At 48.5% G+C, this 25,475-nt stretch overlaps 1 protein-coding gene across 2 annotated transcripts in view; it reads left to right on the top strand.

Moving 5' to 3' along the window:
* tctn1 (tectonic family member 1) overlaps positions 1-18,993 on the top strand; it is an 86,349-nt gene extending 67,356 nt beyond the window's left edge. For both annotated transcript variants that reach the window (XM_079249646.1, XM_079249647.1), the window contains one exon: positions 18,838-18,993. In XM_079249646.1, coding sequence (XP_079105772.1) covers positions 18,838-18,981 — 144 coding nt within the window. In that variant the 3' untranslated portion in view covers positions 18,982-18,993. The remainder of the gene's footprint in view (positions 1-18,837) is intronic.
* Positions 18,994-25,475: the final 6,482 nt, after the last annotated feature.

Genomic DNA, 25,475 nt, shown 5'->3' with positions numbered 1-25,475 from the left:
TTTCTGACAACGTCCAGATCGGTCTTCATCGTAGGTCTGACAATGTCCCAATCGGTCGCCATTGTAGGTCTAACAACGTCCCGATCGGTTGTCATCGTATTTCTGACAACGTTCCGATCGGTCGTCATCGTAGGTCTGACAACGTCCCGATTGGTTGTCATCGTATTTCTGACAACTTCCAGATCGATCGTCATCATATTTCTGACAACGTCCCGATCGGTCGTCAACGTAGGTCCGACAGCGCCCCGATTTTTTGTCATCGTAGGTCTGACAACGTCACGATTGGTTGTCATCGTAGGTCTGACAACGTCCCAATCGGTCGTCATCGTAGGTCTGACAACGTCCTGATTGGTTGTCATCGTATTTCTGACAACGTCCCGATCGGTCGTCATCGTAGGTCTGACAACGTCCCGATTGGTCGTCATCGTAGGTGTGACAACGTCCCGATCGGTCGTCATCGTAGGTCTGACAATGTCCCGATTTGTTGTCATCGTAGGTCTGACAACGTCCCGATCAGTCGTCATCGTAGGTCTGACAGCGTCCCGATTTGTTGTCATCGTAGGTCTGACAATGTCCCGATTGGTTGTCATCGTAGGTCTGACAATGTCCCAATTGGTCGCCATCGTAGGTCTGACAACGTTCCGATCGGTCGTCATCGTAGGTCTGACAACGTCCCGATTTGTTGTCTTTGTAGGTCTGACAACGTCCCGATTGGTTGTCATCGTATTTCTGACAACGTCCAGATCGGTCTTCATCGTAGGTCTGACAATGTCCCGATCAGTCGTCATCGTAGGTCTGACAATGTCCTGATCGGTTATCATCGTATTTCTGACAACGTCCAGATTGGTCTTCATCGTAGGTCTGACCACGTCCCGATTGGTTGTGATCGTAGGTCTGACAACGTCCCGATCGGCCGTCATCGTAGGTCTGACAACGTCCCGATCAGTTGTCATTGTAGGTCTGACAATGTCCCGATCGGTTGTCATCGTATTTCTGACAACGTCCCGATTGGTTTTCATCGTAGGTCTGACAATGTCCCAAATGGTTGTCATGGTATTTCTGACAACGTCCAGATCGGTCTTCATCGTAGGTCTGACAACGTCCCGATCGGTTGTCATCCTAGGTCTGGCAATGTCCCTATCGGTTGTCATCGTATTTCTGACAACGTCCAGATCGGTCTTCATCGTAGGTCCGACAATGTCCTGATTGGTTGTCATCGTATTTCTGACAACGTCCCGATCGGTTGTCATCATATTTCTGACAACGTCCCGATCGGTCGTCATCGTAGGTCCGACAGCGTCCCGATTTGTTGTCATCGTAGGTCTGACAACGTCCCGATTGGTTGTCATCGTAGGTCTGATAACGTCCCAGTTGGTCGCCATCGTAGGTCTGACAACGTCCCAATCGGTCTTCATCGTAGGTCTGACAATGTCCTGATTGGTCGCCATCGTAGGTCTGACAACGTCCCGATCGGTTGTCATCCTAGGTCTGACAATGTCCCGATCGGTTGTCTTCGTATTTCTGACAAGGTCCAGATCGGTCTTCATCGTAGGTCTGACGATGTCCCGATTGGTTGTCATCGTATTTCTGACAACGTTCCGATCGGTCGTCATCGTAGGTCTGACAACGTCCTGATTGGTTGTTATCCTAGGTCTGACAATGTCCCGATCGGTTGTCTTCGTATTTCTGACAAGGTCCAGATCGGTCTTCATCGTAGGCCTGACGATGTCCCGATCGGTTGTCATCATATTTCTGACAACGTTCCGATCGGTCGTCATCGTAGGTCTGACAACGTCCCGATTTCTTGTCATCGTAGGTCTGACAACGTCCCGATCGATCGTCATCGTAGATATGACAACGTCCCGATCGGTCGTCATCGTAGGTCCGACAGCGTCCCGATTTGTTGTCATCGTAGGTCTGACAACGTCCCGATTGGTTGTCATCGTAGGTCTGATAACGTCCCAATTGGTCGCCATCGTAGGTCTGACAACGTCCCAATCGGTCTTCATCGTAGGTCTGACAATGTCCTGATTGGTCGCCATCGTAGGTCTGACAATGTCCCGATCGGTTGTCTTCGTATTTCTGACAAGGTCCAGATCGGTCTTCATCGTAGGTCTGACGATGTCCCGATTGGTTGTCATCGTATTTCTGACAACGTCCAGATCGGTCTTCATTGTAGGTCTGACAATGTCCCTATTGGTCTTCATCGTAGGTCTGACAACGTCCCAATTGGTTGTCATGGTATTTCTGACAACGTCCAGATCGGTCTTCATCGTAGGTCTGACAACGTCCCGATCGGTTGTCATCCTAGGTCTGGCTATGTCCCTATCGGTTGTCATCGTATTTCTGACAACGTCCAGAACGGTCTTCATCGTAGGTCCTACAACGTCCTGATTGGTTGTCATCGTAGGTCTGACAACGTCCTGATCGGTCGTCATCGTAGGTCCGACAGCGCCCCGATTTTTTGTCATCGTAGGTCTGACAACGTCCTGATTGGTTGTCATCGTATTTCTGACAACGTCCCAATCGGTCGTCATCGTAGGTCTGACAACGTCCCGATCGGTCGTCATCGTATTTCTGACAACGTCCAGATCGGTCTTCATCGTAGGTCTGACAACGTCCCGATCGGTCGTCATCGTAGGTCTGACAACGTCCCGATCGGTCGTCATCGTAGGTCTGACAACGTCCCGATCGGTCGTCATCGTAGGTCTGACAACGTCCCGATCGGTCGTCATCGTAGGTCTGACAACGTCCCAATTGGTCGCCATCGTAGGTCTGACAACGTTCCGATCGGTCGTCATCGTAGGTCTGACAACGTCCCGATTTGTTGTCTTTGTAGGTCTGACAACGTCCCGATTGGTTGTCATCGTATTTCTGACAACGTCCAGATCGGTCTTCATCATAGGTCTGATAATGTCCCGATCAGTCGTCATCGTAGGTCTGACAATGTCCTGATCGGTTGTCATCGTAGGTCTGACAACGTCCCAATCGGTCTTCATCATAGGTCTGACAACGTCCCGATCGGTTGTCATCGTAGGTCTGACAATGTCCTGATTGGTTGTCATCGTATTTCTGACAACGTCCCGATTGGTTGTCATCATAGGTCTGACAACGTCCCAATTGGTTGTCATCGTATTTCTGACAACGTCCAGATCGGTCTTCATCGTAGGTCTGACAATGTCCCAATCGGTCGCCATTGTAGCTCTGACAACGTCCCGATCGGTTGTCATCGTATTTCTGACAACGTTCCGATCGGTCGTCATCGTAAGTCTGACAACGTCCCGATTGGTTGTCATCGTATTTCTGACAACTTCCAGATCGATCGTCATCATATTTCTGACAACGTCCCGATCGGTCGTCAACGTAGGTCCGACAGCGCCCCGATTTTTTGTCATCGTAGGTCTGACAACGTCACGATTGGTTGTCATCGTAGGTCTGACAACGTCCCAATCGGTCGTCATCGTAGGTCTGACAACGTCCTGATTGGTTGTCATCGTATTTCTGACAACGTCCAGATCGGTCTTCATCGTAGGTCTGACAACGTCCCGATCGGTCGTCAACGTAGGTCTGACAACGTCCCGATTGGTCGTCATCGTAGGTGTGACAACGTCCCGATCGGTCGTCATCGTAGGTGTGACAACGTCCCGATCGGTCGTCATCGTAGGTCTGACAATGTCCCGATTTGTTGTCATCGTAGGTCTGACAACGTCCCGATCAGTCGTCATCGTAGGTCCGACAGCGTCCCGATTTGTTGTCATCGTAGGTCTGACAATGTCCCGATTGGTTGTCATCGTAGGTCTGACAATGTCCCAATTGGTCGCCATCGTAGGTCTGACAACGTTCCGATCGGTCGTCATCGTAGGTCTGACAACGTCCCGATTTGTTGTCTTTGTAGGTCTGACAACGTCCCGATTGGTTTTCATCGTATTTCTGACAACGTCCAGATCGGTCTTCATCGTAGGTCTGACAATGTCCCGATCAGTCGTCATCGTAGGTCTGACAATGTCCTGATCGGTTGTCATCGTATTTCTGACAACGTCCAGATTGGTCTTCATCGTAGGTCTGACCACGTCCCGATTGGTTGTCATCGTAGGTCTGACAACGTCCCGATCGGCCGTCATCGTAGGTCTGACAACGTCCCGATCAGTTGTCATTGTAGGTCTGACAATGTCCCGATCGGTTGTCATCGTATTTCTGACAACGTCCCGATTGGTTTTCATCGTAGGTCTGACAACGTCCCAAATGGTTGTCATGGTATTTCTGACAACGTCCAGATCGGTCTTCATCGTAGGTCTGACAACGTCCCGATCGGTTGTCATCCTAGGTCTGGCAATGTCCCTATCGGTTGTCATCGTATTTCTGACAACGTCCAGATCGGTCTTCATCGTAGGTCTGACAATGTCCCAATCGGTCGCCATTGTAGGTCTGACAACGTCCCTATCGGTTGTCGTCGTATTTCTGACAACTTCCAGATCGATCGTCATCATATTTCTGACAACGTCCCGATCGGTCGTCAACGTAGGTCCGACAGCGCCCCGATTTTTTGTCATCGTAGGTCTGACAACGTCACGATTGGTTGTCATCGTAGGTCTGACAACGTCCCAATCGGTCGTCATCGTAGGTCTGACAACGTCCTGATTGGTTGTCATCGTATTTCTGACAACGTCCAGATCGGTCTTCATCGTAGGTCTGACAACGTCCCGATCGGTCGTCAACGTAGGTCTGACAACGTCCCGATTGGTCGTCATCGTAGGTGTGACAACGTCCCGATCGGTCGTCATCGTAGGTCTGACAATGTCCCGATTTGTTGTCATCGTAGGTCTGACAACGTCCCGATCAGTCGTCATCGTAGGTCCGACAACATCCCGATTTGTTGTCATCGTAGGTCTGACAACGTCCCGATTGGTTTTCATCGTAGGTCTGACAACGTCCAGATCGGTCTTCATCGTAGGTCTGACAATGTCCCGATCAGTCGTCATCGTAGGTCTGACAATGTCCTGATCGGTTGTCATCGTATTTCTGACAACGTCCAGATTGGTCTTCATCGTAGGTCTGACCACGTCCCGATTGGTTGTCATCGTAGGTCTGACAACGTCCCGATCGGCCGTCATCGTAGGTCTGACAACGTCCCGATCAGTTGTCATTGTAGGTCTGACAATGTCCCGATCGGTTGTCATCGTATTTCTGACAACGTCCCGATTGGTTTTCATCGTAGGTCTGACAACGTCCCAAATGGTTGTCATGGTATTTCTGACAACGTCCAGATCGGTCTTCATCGTAGGTCTGACAACGTCCCGATCGGTTGTCATCCTAGGTCTGGCAATGTCCCTATCGGTTGTCATCGTATTTCTGACAACGTCCAGATCGGTCTTCATCGTAGGTCCGACAACGTCCTGATTGGTTGTCATCGTAGGTCTGACAACGTCCCGATCGGTCTTCATCATAGGTCTGACAACGTCCCAATCGGTCGTCATCGTATTTCTGACAATGTCCAGATCGGTCGCCATCGTAGGTCTGACAACGTCCTGATCGGTCGTCATCGTAGGTCTGACAACGTCCCGATTTGTTGTCATCGTAGGTCTGACAACGTCCCGATTGGTTGTCATCGTATTTCTGACAACGTCCAGATCGGTCTTCATCGTTGGTCTGACAACGTCCCGATTGGTTGTCATCGTAGGTCTGACAACGTTCCGATCGGTCGTCATCGTAGGTCTGACAACGTCCCGATTTGTTATTTTCGTAGGTCTGACAACGTCCCCTTTGGTTGTCATCGTAGGTCTGACAACGTCCCGATCGGTCTTCACCGTAGGTCTGACAACGTCCCGATCGGTTGTCATCGTAGGTCTGACAATGTCCCGATTGGTTCTCATCGTATTTCTGACAACGTCCAGATCGGTCTTCATTGTAGGTCTGACAACGTCCCGATCGGTTGTCATCGTATTTCTGACAACGTCCCGATTGGTTGTCATCGTATTTCTGACAACGTCCAGATCGGTCTTCATCGTAGGTCTGACAACGTCCTGATCAGTCGCCATCGTAGATCTGACAACGTCCCGATCGGTATTCATCGTATTTCTGACAACGTCCAGATCGGTCTTCATCGTAGGTCTGACAACGTCCCGATTGGTTGTCATCGTAGGTCTGACAACGTCCCGATCGGTCTTCACCGTAGGCCTGACAACGTCCCGATTGGTTGTCATCGTAGGTCTGACAACGTCCCGATTTGTTGTCATCGTAGGTCTGACAACGTCCTGATCGGTTGTCATCGTAGGTCTGACAACGTCCCGATTTGTTGTCATCGTAGGTCTGACAACGTCCCGATTAGTTGTCATCGTAGGTCTGACAACGTCCCGATCGGTCTTCACCGTAGGTCTGACAACGTTCCGATCGGTTGTCATCGTAGGTCTGACAGGTCCCGATTGGTTGTCATCGTATTTCTGACAACGTCCAGATCGGTCTTCATCGTAGGTCTGACAATGTCCTGATCGGTCATCATCATAGGTCTGACAACGTCCCGATCGGTCGCCATCGTAGGTCTGACAACTTCCCAATTGTTCGCCATCGAAAGTCTGACAACGTTCCGATCGGTCGTCATCGTAGGTCTGACAACGTCCCTATTTGTTGTTTTCGTAGGTCTGACAACGTCCCCTTTGGTTGTCATCATAGGTCTGACAACGTCCCGATTTGTTGTCATCGTAGGTCTGACAACGTCCTGATCGGTCGTCATCGTAGGTCTGACAACGTCCCGATCGGTCTTCATCGTAGGCCTGACGATGTCCCGATCGGTTGTCATCATATTTCTGACAACGTTCCGATCGGTCGTCATCGTAGGTCTGACAACGTCCCGATTTCTTGTCATCGTAGGTCTGACAACGTCCCGATCGATCGTCATCGTAGATATGACAACGTCCCGATCGGTCGTCATCGTAGGTCCGACAGCGTCCCGATTTGTTGTCATCGTAGGTCTGACAACGTCCCGATTGGTTGTCATCGTAGGTCTGATAACGTCCCAATTGGTCGCCATCGTAGGTCTGACAACGTCCCAATCGGTCTTCATCGTAGGTCTGACAATGTCCTGATTGGTCGCCATCGTAGGTCTGACAATGTCCCGATCGGTTGTCTTCGTATTTCTGACAAGGTCCAGATCGGTCTTCATCGTAGGTCTGACGATGTCCCGATTGGTTGTCATCGTATTTCTGACAACGTCCAGATCGGTCTTCATTGTAGGTCTGACAATGTCCCTATTGGTCTTCATCGTAGGTCTGACAACGTCCCAATTGGTTGTCATGGTATTTCTGACAACGTCCAGATCGGTCTTCATCGTAGGTCTGACAACGTCCCGATCGGTTGTCATCCTAGGTCTGGCTATGTCCCTATCGGTTGTCATCGTATTTCTGACAACGTCCAGATCGGTCTTCATCGTAGGTCCTACAACGTCCTGATTGGTTGTCATCGTAGGTCTGACAACGTCCTGATCGGTCGTCATCGTAGGTCCGACAGCGCCCCGATTTTTTGTCATCGTAGGTCTGACAACGTCCTGATTGGTTGTCATCGTATTTCTGACAACGTCCCAATCGGTCGTCATCGTAGGTCTGACAACGTCCCGATCGGTCGTCATCGTATTTCTGACAACGTCCAGATCGGTCTTCATCGTAGGTCTGACAACGTCCCGATCGGTCGTCATCGTAGGTCTGACAACGTCCCGATCGGTCGTCATCGTAGGTCTGACAACGTCCCGATCGGTCGTCATCGTAGGTCTGACAACGTCCCAATTGGTCGCCATCGTAGGTCTGACAACGTTCCGATCGGTCGTCATCGTAGGTCTGACAACGTCCCGATTTGTTGTCTTTGTAGGTCTGACAACGTCCCGATTGGTTGTCATCGTATTTCTGACAACGTCCAGATCGGTCTTCATCATAGGTCTGATAATGTCCCGATCAGTCGTCATCGTAGGTCTGACAATGTCCTGATCGGTTGTCATCGTAGGTCTGACAACGTCCCGATCGGTCTTCATCATAGGTCTGACAACGTCCCGATCGGTTGTCATCGTAGGTCTGACAATGTCCTGATTGGTTGTCATCGTATTTCTGACAACGTCCCGATTGGTTGTCATCATAGGTCTGACAACGTCCCAATTGGTTGTCATCGTATTTCTGACAACGTCCAGATCGGTCTTCATCGTAGGTCTGACAATGTCCCAATCGGTCGCCATTGTAGCTCTGACAACGTCCCGATCGGTTGTCATCGTATTTCTGACAACGTTCCGATCGGTCGTCATCGTAAGTCTGACAACGTCCCGATTGGTTGTCATCGTATTTCTGACAACTTCCAGATCGATCGTCATCATATTTCTGACAACGTCCCGATCGGTCGTCAACGTAGGTCCGACAGCGCCCCGATTTTTTGTCATCGTAGGTCTGACAACGTCACGATTGGTTGTCATCGTAGGTCTGACAACGTCCCAATCGGTCGTCATCGTAGGTCTGACAACGTCCTGATTGGTTGTCATCGTATTTCTGACAACGTCCAGATCGGTCTTCATCGTAGGTCTGACAACGTCCCGATCGGTCGTCAACGTAGGTCTGACAACGTCCCGATTGGTCGTCATCGTAGGTGTGACAACGTCCCGATCGGTCGTCATCGTAGGTGTGACAACGTCCCGATCGGTCGTCATCGTAGGTCTGACAATGTCCCGATTTGTTGTCATCGTAGGTCTGACAACGTCCCGATCAGTCGTCATCGTAGGTCCGACAGCGTCCCGATTTGTTGTCATCGTAGGTCTGACAATGTCCCGATTGGTTGTCATCGTAGGTCTGACAATGTCCCAATTGGTCGCCATCGTAGGTCTGACAACGTTCTGATCGGTCGTCATCGTAGGTCTGACAACGTCCCGATTTGTTGTCTTTGTAGGTCTGACAACGTCCCGATTGGTTTTCATCGTATTTCTGACAACGTCCAGATCGGTCTTCATCGTAGGTCTGACAATGTCCCGATCAGTCGTCATCGTAGGTCTGACAATGTCCTGATCGGTTGTCATCGTATTTCTGACAACGTCCAGATTGGTCTTCATCGTAGGTCTGACCACGTCCCGATTGGTTGTCATCGTAGGTCTGACAACGTCCCGATCGGCCGTCATCGTAGGTCTGACAACGTCCCGATCAGTTGTCATTGTAGGTCTGACAATGTCCCGATCGGTTGTCATCGTATTTCTGACAACGTCCCGATTGGTTTTCATCGTAGGTCTGACAACGTCCCAAATGGTTGTCATGGTATTTCTGACAACGTCCAGATCGGTCTTCATCGTAGGTCTGACAACGTCCCGATCGGTTGTCATCCTAGGTCTGGCAATGTCCCTATCGGTTGTCATCGTATTTCTGACAACGTCCAGATCGGTCTTCATCGTAGGTCTGACAATGTCCCAATCGGTCGCCATTGTAGGTCTGACAACGTCCCTATCGGTTGTCGTCGTATTTCTGACAACTTCCAGATCGATCGTCATCATATTTCTGACAACGTCCCGATCGGTCGTCAACGTAGGTCCGACAGCGCCCCGATTTTTTGTCATCGTAGGTCTGACAACGTCACGATTGGTTGTCATCGTAGGTCTGACAACGTCCCAATCGGTCGTCATCGTAGGTCTGACAACGTCCTGATTGGTTGTCATCGTATTTCTGACAACGTCCAGATCGGTCTTCATCGTAGGTCTGACAACGTCCCGATCGGTCGTCAACGTAGGTCTGACAACGTCCCGATTGGTCGTCATCGTAGGTGTGACAACGTCCCGATCGGTCGTCATCGTAGGTCTGACAATGTCCCGATTTGTTGTCATCGTAGGTCTGACAACGTCCCGATCAGTCGTCATCGTAGGTCCGACAACATCCCGATTTGTTGTCATCGTAGGTCTGACAACGTCCCGATTGGTTTTCATCGTAGGTCTGACAACGTCCAGATCGGTCTTCATCGTAGGTCTGACAATGTCCCGATCAGTCGTCATCGTAGGTCTGACAATGTCCTGATCGGTTGTCATCGTATTTCTGACAACGTCCAGATTGGTCTTCATCGTAGGTCTGACCACGTCCCGATTGGTTGTCATCGTAGGTCTGACAACGTCCCGATCGGCCGTCATCGTAGGTCTGACAACGTCCCGATCAGTTGTCATTGTAGGTCTGACAATGTCCCGATCGGTTGTCATCGTATTTCTGACAACGTCCCGATTGGTTTTCATCGTAGGTCTGACAACGTCCCAAATGGTTGTCATGGTATTTCTGACAACGTCCAGATCGGTCTTCATCGTAGGTCTGACAACGTCCCGATCGGTTGTCATCCTAGGTCTGGCAATGTCCCTATCGGTTGTCATCGTATTTCTGACAACGTCCAGATCGGTCGTCATCGTATTTCTGACAATGTCCAGATCGGTCGCCATCGTAGGTCTGACAACGTCCTGATCGGTCGTCATCGTAGGTCTGACAACGTCCCGATTTGTTGTCATCGTAGGTCTGACAACGTCCCGATTGGTTGTCATCGTATTTCTGACAACGTCCAGATCGGTCTTCATCGTTGGTCTGACAACGTCCCGATTGGTTGTCATCGTAGGTCTGACAACGTTCCGATCGGTCGTCATCGTAGGTCTGACAACGTCCCGATTTGTTATTTTCGTAGGTCTGACAACGTCCCCTTTGGTTGTCATCGTAGGTCTGACAACGTCCCGATCGGTCTTCACCGTAGGTCTGACAACGTCCCGATCGGTTGTCATCGTAGGTCTGACAATGTCCCGATTGGTTCTCATCGTATTTCTGACAACGTCCAGATCGGTCTTCATTGTAGGTCTGACAACGTCCCGATCGGTTGTCATCGTATTTCTGACAACGTCCCGATTGGTTGTCATCGTATTTCTGACAACGTCCAGATCGGTCTTCATCGTAGGTCTGACAACGTCCTGATCAGTCGCCATCGTAGATCTGACAACGTCCCGATCGGTATTCATCGTATTTCTGACAACGTCCAGATCGGTCTTCATCGTAGGTCTGACAACGTCCCGATTGGTTGTCATCGTAGGTCTGACAACGTCCCGATCGGTCTTCACCGTAGGCCTGACAACGTCCCGATTGGTTGTCATCGTAGGTCTGACAACGTCCCGATTTGTTGTCATCGTAGGTCTGACAACGTCCTGATCGGTTGTCATCGTAGGTCTGACAACGTCCCGATTTGTTGTCATCGTAGGTCTGACAACGTCCCGATTAGTTGTCATCGTAGGTCTGACAACGTCCCGATCGGTCTTCACCGTAGGTCTGACAACGTTCCGATCGGTTGTCATCGTAGGTCTGACAGGTCCCGATTGGTTGTCATCGTATTTCTGACAACGTCCAGATCGGTCTTCATCGTAGGTCTGACAATGTCCTGATCGGTCATCATCATAGGTCTGACAACGTCCCGATCGGTCGCCATCGTAGGTCTGACAACTTCCCAATTGTTCGCCATCGAAAGTCTGACAACGTTCCGATCGGTCGTCATCGTAGGTCTGACAACGTCCCTATTTGTTGTTTTCGTAGGTCTGACAACGTCCCCTTTGGTTGTCATCATAGGTCTGACAACGTCCAGATCGGTCTTCATCGTAGGTCTGATAATGTCCCGATCAGTCGTCATCGTAGGTCTGACAACGTCCTGATCGGTTGTCATCGTAGGTCTGACAACGTCCCGATTTGTTGTCATCGTAGGTCTGACAACGTCCCGATTAGTTGTCATCGTAGGTCTGACAACGTCCCGATCGGTCTTCACCGTAGGTCTGACAACGTTCCGATCGGTTGTCATCGTAGGTCTGACAGGTCCCGATTGGTTGTCATCGTATTTCTGACAACGTCCAGATCGGTCTTCATCGTAGGTCTGACAATGTCCTGATCGGTCATCATCATAGGTCTGACAACGTCCCGATCGGTCGCCATCGTAGGTCTGACAACTTCCCAATTGTTCGCCATCGAAAGTCTGACAACGTTCCGATCGGTCGTCATCGTAGGTCTGACAACGTCCCTATTTGTTGTTTTCGTAGGTCTGACAACGTCCCGATTGGTTGTCATCGTAGGTCTGACAACGTCCCGATTTGTTGTCATCGTAGGTCTGACAACGTCCCGATCAGTTGTCATTGTAGGTCTGACAATGTCCCGATCGGTTGTCATCGTAGGTCTGACAACGTCCCGATCGGTCATCATCGTAGGTCTGACAACGTCCCGATCGGTCGTCATCGTAGGTCTGACAACGTCCAGATCAATCGTCATCGTAGATCTGACAACGTCCCGATCGGTCGTCATCGTAGGTCCGACAGCGCCCCGATTTTTTGTCATCGTAGGTCTGACAACGTCACGATTGGTTGTCATCGTAGGTCTGACAACGTCCCAATCCGTCGTCATCGTAGGTCTGACAACGTCCCGATCGGTTGTCATCCTAGGTCTGACAATGTCCCGATCGGTCTTAATCGTAGGTCTGACAACGTCCTGATCGGTCGTCATCGTAGGTCTGACAACGTCCCGATCGGTCGTCATCGTAGGTCTGACAACGTCCCAATCCGTCGTCATCGTAGGTCTGACAACGTCCCGATCGGTTGTCATCCTAGGTCTGACAATGTCCCGATCGGTCTTAATCGTAGGTCTGACAACGTCCCAATTGGTCGCCATCGTAGGTCTGACAACGTTCCGATCGGTCGTCATCGTAGGTCTGACAACGTCCCGATTTGTTGTCTTTGTAGGTCTGACAACGTCCCGATCGGTTGTCATCGTATTTCTGACAACGTCCAGATCGGTCTTCATCGTAGGTCTGATAAAGTCCCGATTGGTTGTCATCGTATTTCTGACAACGTCCAGATCGATCGTCATCGTAGGTCCGACAGCACCCCGATTTTTTGTCATCGTAGGTCTGACAACGTCACGATTGGTTGTCATCGTAGGTCTGACAACGTCCCAATCGGTCGTCATCGTAGGTCTGACAACGTCCTGATTTGTTGTCATCGTATTTATGACAACGTCCAGATCGGTCTTCATCGTTGGTCTGACAACGTCCCGATTGGTTGTCATCGTAGGTCTGACAACGTCCCGATCGGTCGTCATCGTAGGTCTGACAATGTCCCAATTGGTCGCCATCGTAGGTCTGACAACGTTCCGATCGGTCGTCATCGTAGGTCTGACAACGTCCCGATTTGTTGTCTTTGTAGGTCTGACAACGTCCCGATTGGTTGTCATCGTTTTTCTGACAACGTCCAGATCGGTCTTCATCGTAGGTCTGACAATGTCCCGATCAGTCGTCATCGTAGGTGTGACAATGTCCTGATCGGTTGTCATCGTATTTCTGACAACGTCCAGATTGGTCTTCATCGTAGGTCTGACAACGTCCCGATCGGCCGTCATCGTAGGTCTGACAACGTCCCGATCAGTTGTCATTGTAGGTCTGACAATGTCCCGATCGGTTGTCATGGTATTTCTGACAACGTCCCGATTGGTCTTCATCGTAGGTCTGACAACGTCCCAATTGGTTGTCATGGTATTTCTGACAACGTCCAGATCGGTCTTCATCGTAGGTCTGACAACGTCCCGATCGGTTGTCATCCTAGGTCTGGCAATGTCCCTATCGGTTGTCATCGTATTTCTGACAACGTCCAGATCGGTCTTCATCGTAGGTCCTACAACGTCCTGATTGGTTGTCATCGTAGGTCTGACAACGTCCCGATCGGTCTTCATCATAGGTCTGACAACGTCCCGATCGGTTGTCATCGTAGGTCTGACAATGTCCTGATTGGTTGTCATCGTATTTCTGACAACGTCCCGATTGGTTTTCATCATAGGTCTGATAACGTCCCAGTTGGTTGTCATCGTAGGGCTGACAACGTCCCGATTGGTTGTCATCGTATTTCTTACAACGTCCAGATCGATCGTCATCGTAGATCTGACAACGTCCCGATCGGTCGTCATCGTAGGTCCGACAGCGCCCCGATTTTTTGTCATCGTAGGTCTGACAACGTCACGATTGGTTGTCATCCTAGGTCTGACAATGTCCCGATCGGTTGTCTTCGTATTTCTGACTAAGGTCCAGATCGGTCTTCATCGTAGGTCTGACGATGTCCCGATCGGTTGTCATCATATTTCTGACAACGCTCCGATCGGTCGTCATCGTAGGTCTGACAACGTCCTGATTTGTTGTCATCGTACTTATGACAACGTCCAGATCGGTCTTCATCGTTGGTCTGACAACGTCCCGATTGGTTGTCATCGTAGGTCTGACAACGTCCCGATCGGTCGTCATCGTAGGTCTGACAATGTCCCAATTGGTCGCCATCGTAGGTCTGACAACGTTCCGATCGGTCGTCATCGTAGGTCTGACAACGTCCCGATTTGTTGTCTTTGTAGGTCTGACAACGTCCCGATTGGTTGTCATCGTATTTCTGACAACGTCCAGATCGGTCTTCATCGTAGGTCTGACAATGTCCCGATCAGTCGTCATCGTAGGTCTGACAATGTCCTGATCGGTTGTCATCGTATTTCTGACAACGTCCAGATTGGTCTTCATCGTAGGTCTGACAACGTCCCGATTGGTTGTCATCGTATGTCTGACAACGTCCCGATCGGCCGTCATCGTAGGTCTGACAACGTCCCAATTGGTTGTCATGGTATTTCTGACAACGTCCAGATCGGTCTTCATCGTAGGTCTGACAATGTCCCGATCAGTCGTCATCGTAGGTCTGACAATGTCCCTATCGGTTGTCATCCTAGGTCTGGCAATGTCCCTATCGGTTGTCATCGTATTTCTGACAACGTCCAGATTGGTCTTCATCGTAGGTCCGACAACGTCCTGATTGGTTGTCATCGTAGGTCTGACAACGTCCCGATCGGCCGTCATCGTAGGTCTGACAACGTCCCGATCAGTTGTCATTGTAGGTCTGACAATGTCCCGATCGGTTGTCATCGTATTTCTGACAACGTCCCGATTGGTTTTCATCGTAGGTCTGACAACGTCCCAATTGGTTGTCATGGTATTTCTGACAACGTCCAGATCGGTCTTCATCGTAGGTCTGACAACGTCCCGATCGGTTGTCATCCTAGGTCTGGCAATGTCCCGATCGGTCTTCATCATAGGTCTGACAACGTCCCGATCGGTTTTCATCGTAGGTCTGACAATGTCCTGATTGGTTGTCATCGTATTTCTGACAACGTCCCGATTGGTTGTCATCATAGGTCTGACAACGTCCCGATTGGTTGTCATCATAGGTCTGACAACGTCCCGATCGGTCGTCATCGTAGGTCTGACAATGTCCCAATTGGTCGCCATCGTAGGTCTGACAACGTTCCGATCGGTCGTCATCGTAGGTCTGACAACGTCCCGATTTGTTGTCTTTGTAGGTCTGACAACGTCCCGATTGATTGTCATCGTATTTCTGACAACGTCCAGATCGGTCTTCATCGTAGGTCTGACAATGTCCCGATCAGTCGTCATCGTAGGTCTGACAATGTCCTGATCGGTTGTCATCGTATTTCTGACAACGTCCAGATTGGTCTTCATCGTAGGTCTGACAACGTCCCGATTGGTTGTCATCGTAGGTCTGACAACGTCCCGATCGGCCGTCATCGTAGGTCTGACAACGTCCCGATCAGTTGTCATTGTAGGTCTGACAATGTCCCGATCGGTTGTCATCGTATTTCTGACAACGTCCCGATTGGTCTTCATCGTAGGTCTGACAACGTCCCAATTGGTTGTCATGGTATTTCTGACAACGTCCAGATCGGTCTTCATCGTAGGTCTGACAACGTCCCGATCGGTTGTCATCCTAGGTCTGGCAATGTCCCTATCGGTTGTCATCGTATTTCTGACAACGTCCAGATCGGTCTTCATCGTAGGTCCGACAACGTCCTGATTGGTTTTCATCGTAGGTCTGACAACGTCCCGATCGGTCTTCATCATAGGTCTGACAACGTCCCCATCGGTTGTCATCGTAGGTCTGACAATGTCCTGATTGGTTGTCATCGTATTTCTGACAACGTCCCGATTGGTTGTCATCATAGGTCTGATAACGTCCCAATTGGTTGTCATCGAAGGTCTGACAACGTCCCGATTGGTTGTCATCGTATTTCTTACAACGTCCAGATCGATCGTCATCGTAGATCTGACAACGTCCCGATCGGTCGTCATCGTAGGTCCGACAGCGCCCCGATTTTTTGTCATCGTAGGTCTGACAACGTCACGATTGGTTGTCATCCTAGGTCTGACAATGTCCCGATCGGTTGTCTTCGTATTTCTGACTAAGGTCCAGATCGGTCTTCATCGTAGGTCTGACGATGTCCCGATCGGTTGTCATCATATTTCTGACAACGTTCCGATCGGTCGTCATCGTAGGTCTGACAACGTCCTGATTTGTTGTCATCGTACTTATGACAACGTCCAGATCGGTCTTCATCGTTGGTCTGACAACGTCCCGATTGGTTGTCATCGTAGGTCTGACAACGTCCCGATCGGTCGTCATCGTAGGTCTGACAATGTCCCAATTGGTCGCCATCGTAGGTCTGACAACGTTCCGATCGGTCGTCATCGTAGGTCTGACAACGTCCCGATTTGTTGTCTTTGTAGGTCTGACAACGTCCCGATTGGTTGTCATCGTATTTCTGACAACGTCCAGATCGGTCTTCATCGTAGGTCTGACAATGTCCCGATCAGTCGTCATCGTAGGTCTGACAATGTCCTGATCGGTTGTCATCGTATTTCTGACAACGTCCCGATCGGTATTCATCGTATTTCTGACAACGTCCCAATTGGTTGTCATGGTATTTCTGACAACGTCCAGATCGGTCTTCATCGTAGGTCTGACAACGTCCCGATCGGTTGTCATCCTAGGTCTGGCAATGTCCCGATCGGTCTTCATCATAGGTCTGACAACGTCCCGATCGGTTTTCATCGTAGGTCTGACAATGTCCTGATTGGTTGTCATCGTATTTCTGACAACGTCCCGATTGGTTGTCATCATAGGTCTGACAACGTCCCGATTGGTTGTCATCATAGGTCTGACAACGTCCCGATCGGTCGTCATCGTAGGTCTGACAATGTCCCAATTGGTCGCCATCGTAGGTCTGACAACGTTCCGATCGGTCGTCATCGTAGGTCTGACAACGTCCCGATTTGTTGTCTTTGTAGGTCTGACAACGTCCCGATTGATTGTCATCGTATTTCTGACAACGTCCAGATCGGTCTTCATCGTAGGTCTGACAATGTCCCGATCAGTCGTCATCGTAGGTCTGACAATGTCCTGATCGGTTGTCATCGTATTTCTGACAACGTCCAGATTGGTCTTCATCGTAGGTCTGACAACGTCCCGATTGGTTGTCATCGTAGGTCTGACAACGTCCCGATCGGCCGTCATCGTAGGTCTGACAACGTCCCGATCAGTTGTCATTGTAGGTCTGACAATGTCCCGATCGGTTGTCATCGTATTTCTGACAACGTCCCGATTGGTTGTCATCGTAGGTCTGACAACGTCCCGATTTGTTGTCATCGTAGGTCTGACAACGTTCCGATTGGTATTCATCGTAAGTCTGACAACGTCCCAATCGGTCTTCATCGTCGGTCTGACAACGTCCCGATCGGTATTCATCGTATTTCTGACAACGTCCAGATCGGTCTTCATCCTAGGTCTGACAACATCCCGATTGGTCACCATCGTAGGTCTGACAGAGGGAGGATTGGTGTTGGTGGGTGAAGACTAAAACTATTTAATAGTTTCAACTCTTATTGCTTTACTTTTTGACATATGAAAATTATTTTAACATCAGTCTAATGGCAAAAGTATAATTTCTTCTGCATAATTCAGCACAAACAAATAAAAGCATTTTGAGTTCATTTGGAGAACAGTGCATGTACTTTAGATTTTTTTCCAGGACAAACATCATCTACTTCCACACCAACTGACCTGCCATTCCCACTTCTGGAGAAACTGGAAGCGCCGACACTGGCGGCAGAAGAATAAAACCAAAGAAATGGTCTAACATTCTGAGCCGTTGATGAAAGTCGCTCTGCAGTAAATTGGCGTATACTCCCCCTACTGGTGGAAAAGGTACTACAAAATTTAAGGAACCCAAAAGCTGAAGAAGAATCAATAACAAGTTTATTTATATTGAAAATATTGAAAATCTCACATACGCTGCCTTTAAGAATCCCCAGTCTATGGCTTGTGGACCCTGTGTATTGAGATATCCAGATCAAGCCTCAACATGTTGAGGAGACAGTCGTTCCAACATCAGGATGACATCTGAGTCGCCCAACTGTTCCAGAAATATTCACACTCAGAGATCAACTTCAGATTGAGTTTTTTTCCTTTCACCGTGTCGTGTCCAGCAGCAGAATGATGGTCTGGATGTCTGGAGCTGATCTGCTTTACAGATATGATGAGCTGCTTGATATTCTTATTTTATTTGTTTACTTTGCATAATTGTTTGAATTACAGAGTTTGTATAGTACTGCTAGATCAGAGCGGCGAGGACAGAAAGGAAAGTAGAAGAAGGAAAAACAGAAAACAAGCCAACCACAGATTCTGGACCAGAACCCCACAAAGAGCCACTCATGCAGGATCATTTTTAATCTTTTGTAGATTAGTAATTAAAATTTTCTTCTAAATTAAAAGTCATGTAAACACGGCCGTTGTCATACTGACCCTCTCCGTCAGAGTGAAAGTGATCCCATATTTATTCCATGTGTTCATGGAAACAAGCTTCTGTTATCATCAAGGAGCAGGAATGTTCCAGATGTTTACCTGACAGGTGCTTTGACCTCTGCTTAGAATGTGGACTTGAAGTAAACTGACTCTGTGTCCGACAGGCGGCGCTCTCCAGCGGCAGCATCCTCCCCATCAGCACCACCGTCACCTTCCTGCCTGCATCTGCAGCAGCGTTGCCGGGATACAGAGCCACGCCCACCATCCACGCCAAGCTGCCGTTTGACTTCTTCTTCCCGTTTGTCTGACGCTCCATCACCTCCACCTCCACCTCTACCTCCAGCTGCATCATCTGTAAACTGTGTCAATATGATCTATTATTTAATAAACAACCGTTTTATACGTTGGAATCCTTCATTTCCATGTGATCTCATCATGAAACCAGAACCAGATTCTGGATCTGACGTTAGGTGTGAATGTAACCAGAGTCTGGATCTGACGTTAGGTGTGAATGAAACTAGGATTCTGGATTCTGGATCTGATGTTAGGTGTGAACGAAACCAGGATTCTGGATCTGACGTTAGGTGTGAATGAAAGCGGGATTCTGGATCTTACGTTAGGTGTGAATGAAACCAGGATTCTGGATCTGACGTTAAGTGTGAACGAAACCGGGATTCTGGATCTGATGCCGGGTGTGAACGAAACCAGGATTCTGGATCTGACGTTAGGTGTGAATGAAACCGGGATTCTGGATCTGACGTTAGGTGTGAATGAAACCAGGATTCTGGATCTGACATTAGGTGTGAACGCAACCGGGATTCTGGATCTGACATTAGGCATGAATCAAACCAGATTCTGGATCTGACGTTAGGTGTGAATGAAACTGGGATTCTGGATCTGACATTAGGTGTGAATGAAACCAGGATTCTGGATCTGACGTTAAGTGTGAACGAAACCAGGATTCTGGATCTGACGCGAGGTGTGAATGAAACCAGGATTGTGGATTTGACGTTAGGTGTGAACGAAACCGGGATTCTGGATTTGACGTTGGGTGTGAACGAAACCAGGATTCTGGATCTGACGTTAGGTGTGAATGAAACCGGGATTCTGGATCTGACATTAGGTGTGAATGAAACCGGGATTCTGGATCTGACATTAGGTGTGAATGAAACCAGATTCTGAATCTGACGTTTGGTGTGAACGAAACCAGGATTCTGGATCTGACATTAGGTGTGAACGAAACCAGGATTCTGGAGTCTGGATCTCACGTTAGGTGTGAATGAAACTGGGATTCTGGATCTGACATTAGGTGTGAATGAAACCAGGATTCTGGATCTGACGTTAAGTGTGAACGAAACCGGGATTCTGGATCTGATGCCGGGTGTGAACGAAACCAGGATTCTGGATCTGACGTTAGGTGTGAATGAAACCGGGATTCTGGATCTGACGTTAGGTGTGAATGAAACCAGGATTCTGGATCTGACATTAGGTGTGAATGAAACCAGGATTCTGGATCTGACGTTAGGTGTGAATGAAACGGGTATTCTGGATTCTGGATCTGATGCTAGGTGTGAACGCAACCGGGATTCTGGATCTGACATTAGGCATGAATCAAACCAGATTCTGGATCTGACGTTAGGTGTGAATGAAACTGGGATTCTGGATCTGACATTAGGTGTGAATGAAACCAGGATTCTGGATCTGACGTTAAGTGTGAACGAAACCAGGATTCTGGATCTGACGCGAGGTGTGAATGAAACCAGGATTGTGGATTTGACGTTAGGTGTGAACGAAACCGGGATTCTGGATTTGACGTTGGGTGTGAACGAAACCAGGATTCTGGATCTGACGTTAGGTGTGAATGAAACCAGGTTTCTGGATCTGACGTTAGTGTGAACGAAACCAGATTCTGGATCTGACGTTAGGTGTGAATGAAACCAGGTTTCTGGATCTGACGTTAGGTGTGAACGAAACCTGGATTGTGGATCTGACGTTAGGTGTGAACGAAATGGGGATTCTGGATCCGATGCTAGGTGTGAACGAAACCAGGATTCTGGATCTCATACTACGTGTGAATGAAACCAGGATTCTGGATTTGACGTTAGGTGTGAACGAAACCAGGATTCTGGATCTGACGTTAGGTGTGAATGAAACCGGGATTCTGGATCTGACGTTAGGTGTGAATGAAACCGGGATTCTGGATCTGACGTTAGGTGTTAATGAAACCGGGATTCTGGATCTTACGTTAGGTGTGAATGAAACCGGGATTCTGGATCTGACACGAGGTGTGAATGAAACCAGGATTGTGGATTTGACGTTAGGTGTGAACGAAACCGGGATTCTGGATTTGACGTTGGGTGTGAACGAAACCAGGATTCTGGATCTGACGTTAGGTGTGAATGAAACCGGGATTCTGGATCTGACATTAGGTGTGAATGAAACCAGATTCTGAATCTGACGTTTGGTGTGAACGAAACCAGGATTCTGGATCTCATACTACGTGTGAATGAAACCAGGATTCTGGATCTGACATTAGGTGTGAACGAAACCAGGATTCTGGATCTCATACTACGTGTGAATGAAACCAGGATTCTGGATCTGACATTAGGTCTGAACGACACCAGGATTCTAGAATCTGGATCTGACGTTAGGTGTGAATGAAACTGGGATTCTGGATCTGACATTAGGTGTGAATGAAACCAGGATTCTGGATCTGACGTTAAGTGTGAACGAAACCGGGATTCTGGATCTGACGTTAGGTGTGAACGAAACCAGGATTCTGGATCTGACGTTAGGTGTGAATGAAACCGGGATTCTGGATCTGACGTTAGGTGTGAATGAAACCGGGATTCTGGATCTGACGTTAGGTGTGAATGAAACTGGGATTCTGGATCTGACGTTAGGTGTGAATGAAACTGGGATTCTGGATCTGACGTTAGGTGTGAATGAAACCAGGATTCTGGATCTGACGTTAGGTGTGAATGAAACCGGGATTCTGGATCTGACGTTAGGTGTGAATGAAACTGGGATTCTGGATCTGACGTTAGGTGTGAATGAAACTGGGATTCTGGATCTGACATTAGGTGTGAATGAAACCAGGATTCTGGATCTGACATTAGGTGTGAATGAAACCAGGATTCTGGATCTGACGTTAGGTGTGAATGAAACGGGTATTCTGGATTCTGGATCTGATGCTAGGTGTGAACGCAACCGGGATTCTGGATCTGACATTAGGCATGAATCAAACCAGATTCTGGATCTGACGTTAGGTGTGAATGAAACTGGGATTCTGGATCTGACATTAGGTGTGAATGAAACCAGGATTCTGGATCTGACGTTAAGTGTGAACGAAACCAGGATTCTGGATCTGACGCGAGGTGTGAATGAAACCAGGATTGTGGATTTGACGTTAGGTGTGAACGAAACCGGGATTCTGGATCTGACGTTAGGTGTGAATGAAACCAGGATTCTGGATCTGACGTTAAGTGTGAACGAAACCAGGATTCTGGATCTGACGCGAGGTGTGAATGAAACCGGGATTCTGGATTTGACGTTGGGTGTGAACGAAACCGGGATTCTGGATCTGACGTTAGGTGTGAATGAAACTGGGATTCTGGATCTGACGTTAGGTGTGAATGAAACTGGGATTCTGGATCTGACGTTAGGTGTGAATGAAACCAGGATTCTGGATCTGACGTTAGGTGTGAATGAAACCGGGATTCTGGATCTGACGTTAGGTGTGAATGAAACTGGGATTCTGGATCTGACATTAGGTGTGAATGAAACCAGGATTCTGGATCTGACATTAGGTGTGAATGAAACCAGGATTCTGGATCTGACGTTAGGTGTGAATGAAACGGGTATTCTGGATTCTGGATCTGATGCTAGGTGTGAACGCAACCGGGATTCTGGATCTGACATTAGGCATGAATCAAACCAGATTCTGGATCTGACGTTAGGTGTGAATGAAACTGGGATTCTGGATCTGACATTAGGTGTGAATGAAACCAGGATTCTGGATCTGACGTTAAGTGTGAACGAAACCAGGATTCTGGATCTGACGCGAGGTGTGAATGAAACCAGGATTGTGGATTTGACGTTAGGTGTGAACGAAACCGGGATTCTGGATCTGACGTTAGGTGTGAATGAAACCAGGATTCTGGATCTGACGTTAAGTGTGAACGAAACCAGGATTCTGGATCTGACGCGAGGTGTGAATGAAACCGGGATTCTGGATTTGACGTTGGGTGTGAACGAAACCAGGATTCTGGATCTGACGTTAGGTGTGAATGAAACCGGGATTCTGGATCTGACATTAGGTGTGAATGAAACCAGACTCTGAATCTGACGTTTGGTGTGAATGAAACCAGGATTGTGGATTTGACGTTAGGTGTGAACGAAACCGGGATTCTGGATTTGACGTTGGGTGTGAACGAAACCAGGATTCTGGATCTGACGTTAGGTGTGAATGAAAGCGGGATTCTGGATCTGACGTTAGTGTGAATGAAACCAGGATTCTGGATCTGACATATGGTGTGAACGAAACCAGATTCTGGATCTGACGTTAGGTGTGAATGAAACCGGGATTCTGGATCTGACGTTAGGTGTGAATGAAACCGGGACTTTGGGTCTTACGTTAGGTTTGAATGAAACCAGGTTTCTGGATCTGACGTTAGGTGTGAATGAAACCTGGATTGTGGATCTGACGTTAGGTGTGAACGAAATGGGGATTCTGGATCCGATGCTAGGTGTGAACGAAACCAGGATTCTGGATCTCATACTACGTGTGAATGAAACCAGGATTCTGGATCTGACATTAGGTGTGAACGAAACCAGGATTCTGGAGTCTGGATCTGACACTAGGTCTGAATGAAACCAGGATTCTAGAATCTGGATCTGACGTTAGGTGTGAATGAAACTGGGACTTTGGGTCTTACGTTAGGTTTGAATGAAACCAGGTTTCTGGATCTGACGTTAGGTGTGAATGAAACCTGGATTGTGGATCTGACGTTAGGTGTGAACGAAATGGGGATTCTGGATCCGATGCTAGGTGTGAACGAAACCAGGATTCTGGATCTCATACTACGTGTGAATGAAACCAGGATTCTGGATCTGACATTAGGTGTGAACGAAACCAGGATTCTGGAGTCTGGATCTGACACTAGGTCTGAACGAAACCAGGATTCTAGAATCTGGATCTGACGTTAGGTGTGAATGAAACTGGGATTCTGGATCTGACATTAGGTGTGAATGAAACCAGGATTCTGGATCTGACGTTAAGTGTGAACGAAACCCGGATTCTGGATCTGATGCCGGGTGTGAACGAAACCAGGATTCTGGATCTGACGTTTGGTGTGAATGAAACCGGGATTCTGGATCTGACGTTAGGTATGAATGAAAGCGGGATTCTGGATCTGACGTTAGTGTGAATGAAACCAGGATTCTGGATCTGACGTTAGGTATGAATGAAAGCGGGATTCTGGATCTGACATTTGGTGTGAATGAAACCGGGATTCTGGATCTGACGTTAGGTATGAATGAAAGCGGGATTCTGGATCTGACGTTAGGTGTGAATGAAACCAGGATTCTGGATCTGACATTAGGTGTGAACGAAACCAGGATTCTGGATCTGACGTTAGGTGTGAATGAAACGGGTATTCTGGATTCTGGATCTGATGCTAGGTGTGAACGCAACCGGGATTCTGGATCTGACATTAGGCATGAATCAAACCAGATTCTGGATCTGACGTTAGGTGTGAATGAAACTGGGATTCTGGATCTGACATTAGGTGTGAATGAAACCAGGATTCTGGATCTGACGTTAAGTGTGAACGAAACCGGGATTCTGGATCTGATGCCGGGTGTGAACGAAACCAGGATTCTGGATCTGACGTTAGGTGTGAATGAAACCGGGATTCTGGATCTGACATTAGGTGTGAATGAAACCGGGATTCTGGATCTGACGTTAGGTGTGAATGAAACCAGGATTCTGGATCTGACATTAGGTGTGAATGAAACCGGGATTCTGGATCTGACGTTAGGTATGAATGAAAGCGGGATTCTGGATCTGACGTTAGTGTGAATGAAACCAGGATTCTGGATCTGACGTTAGGTATGAATGAAAACGGGATTCTGGATCTGACGTTTGGTGTGAATGAAACCGGGATTCTGGATCTGACGTTAGGTATGAATGAAAGCGGGATTCTGGATCTGACGTTAGTGTGAACGAAACCGGGATTCTGGATCTGACGTTAGGTATGAATGAAAGCGGGATTCTGGATCTGACGTTAGGTGTGAATGAAACTGGGATTCTGGATCTGACATTAGGTGTGAATGAAACCAGGATTCTGGATCTGACGTTAAGTGTGGACGAAACCAGGATTCTGGATCTGACGCGAGGTGTGAATGAAACCAGGATTGTGGATTTGACGTTAGGTGTGAACGAAACCGGGATTCTGGATTTGACGTTGGGTGTGAACGAAACCAGGATTCTGGATCTGACGTTAGGTGTGAATGAAACCGGGATTCTGGATCTGACATTAGGTGTGAATGAAACCAGATTCTGAATCTGACGCGAGGTGTGAATGAAACCAGGATTGTGGATTTGACGTTAGGTGTGAACGAAACCGGGATTCTGGATTTGACGTTGGGTGTGAACGAAACCAGGATTCTGGATCTGACGTTAGGTGTGAATGAAAGCGGGATTCTGGATCTGACGTTAGTGTGAATGAAACCAGGATTCTGGATCTGACATATGGTGTGAACGAAACCAGATTCTGGATCTGACGTTAGGTGTGAATGA

This window comes from Telmatherina bonti (genome assembly GCF_933228915.1).
Source record: "Telmatherina bonti genome assembly, chromosome: 12".
NCBI lineage: Eukaryota > Metazoa > Chordata > Actinopteri > Atheriniformes > Telmatherinidae > Telmatherina > Telmatherina bonti.
The sequence above is the reverse complement of the archived record's forward strand: the minus strand, read 5'-3'. Positions and strand labels throughout refer to the sequence as shown.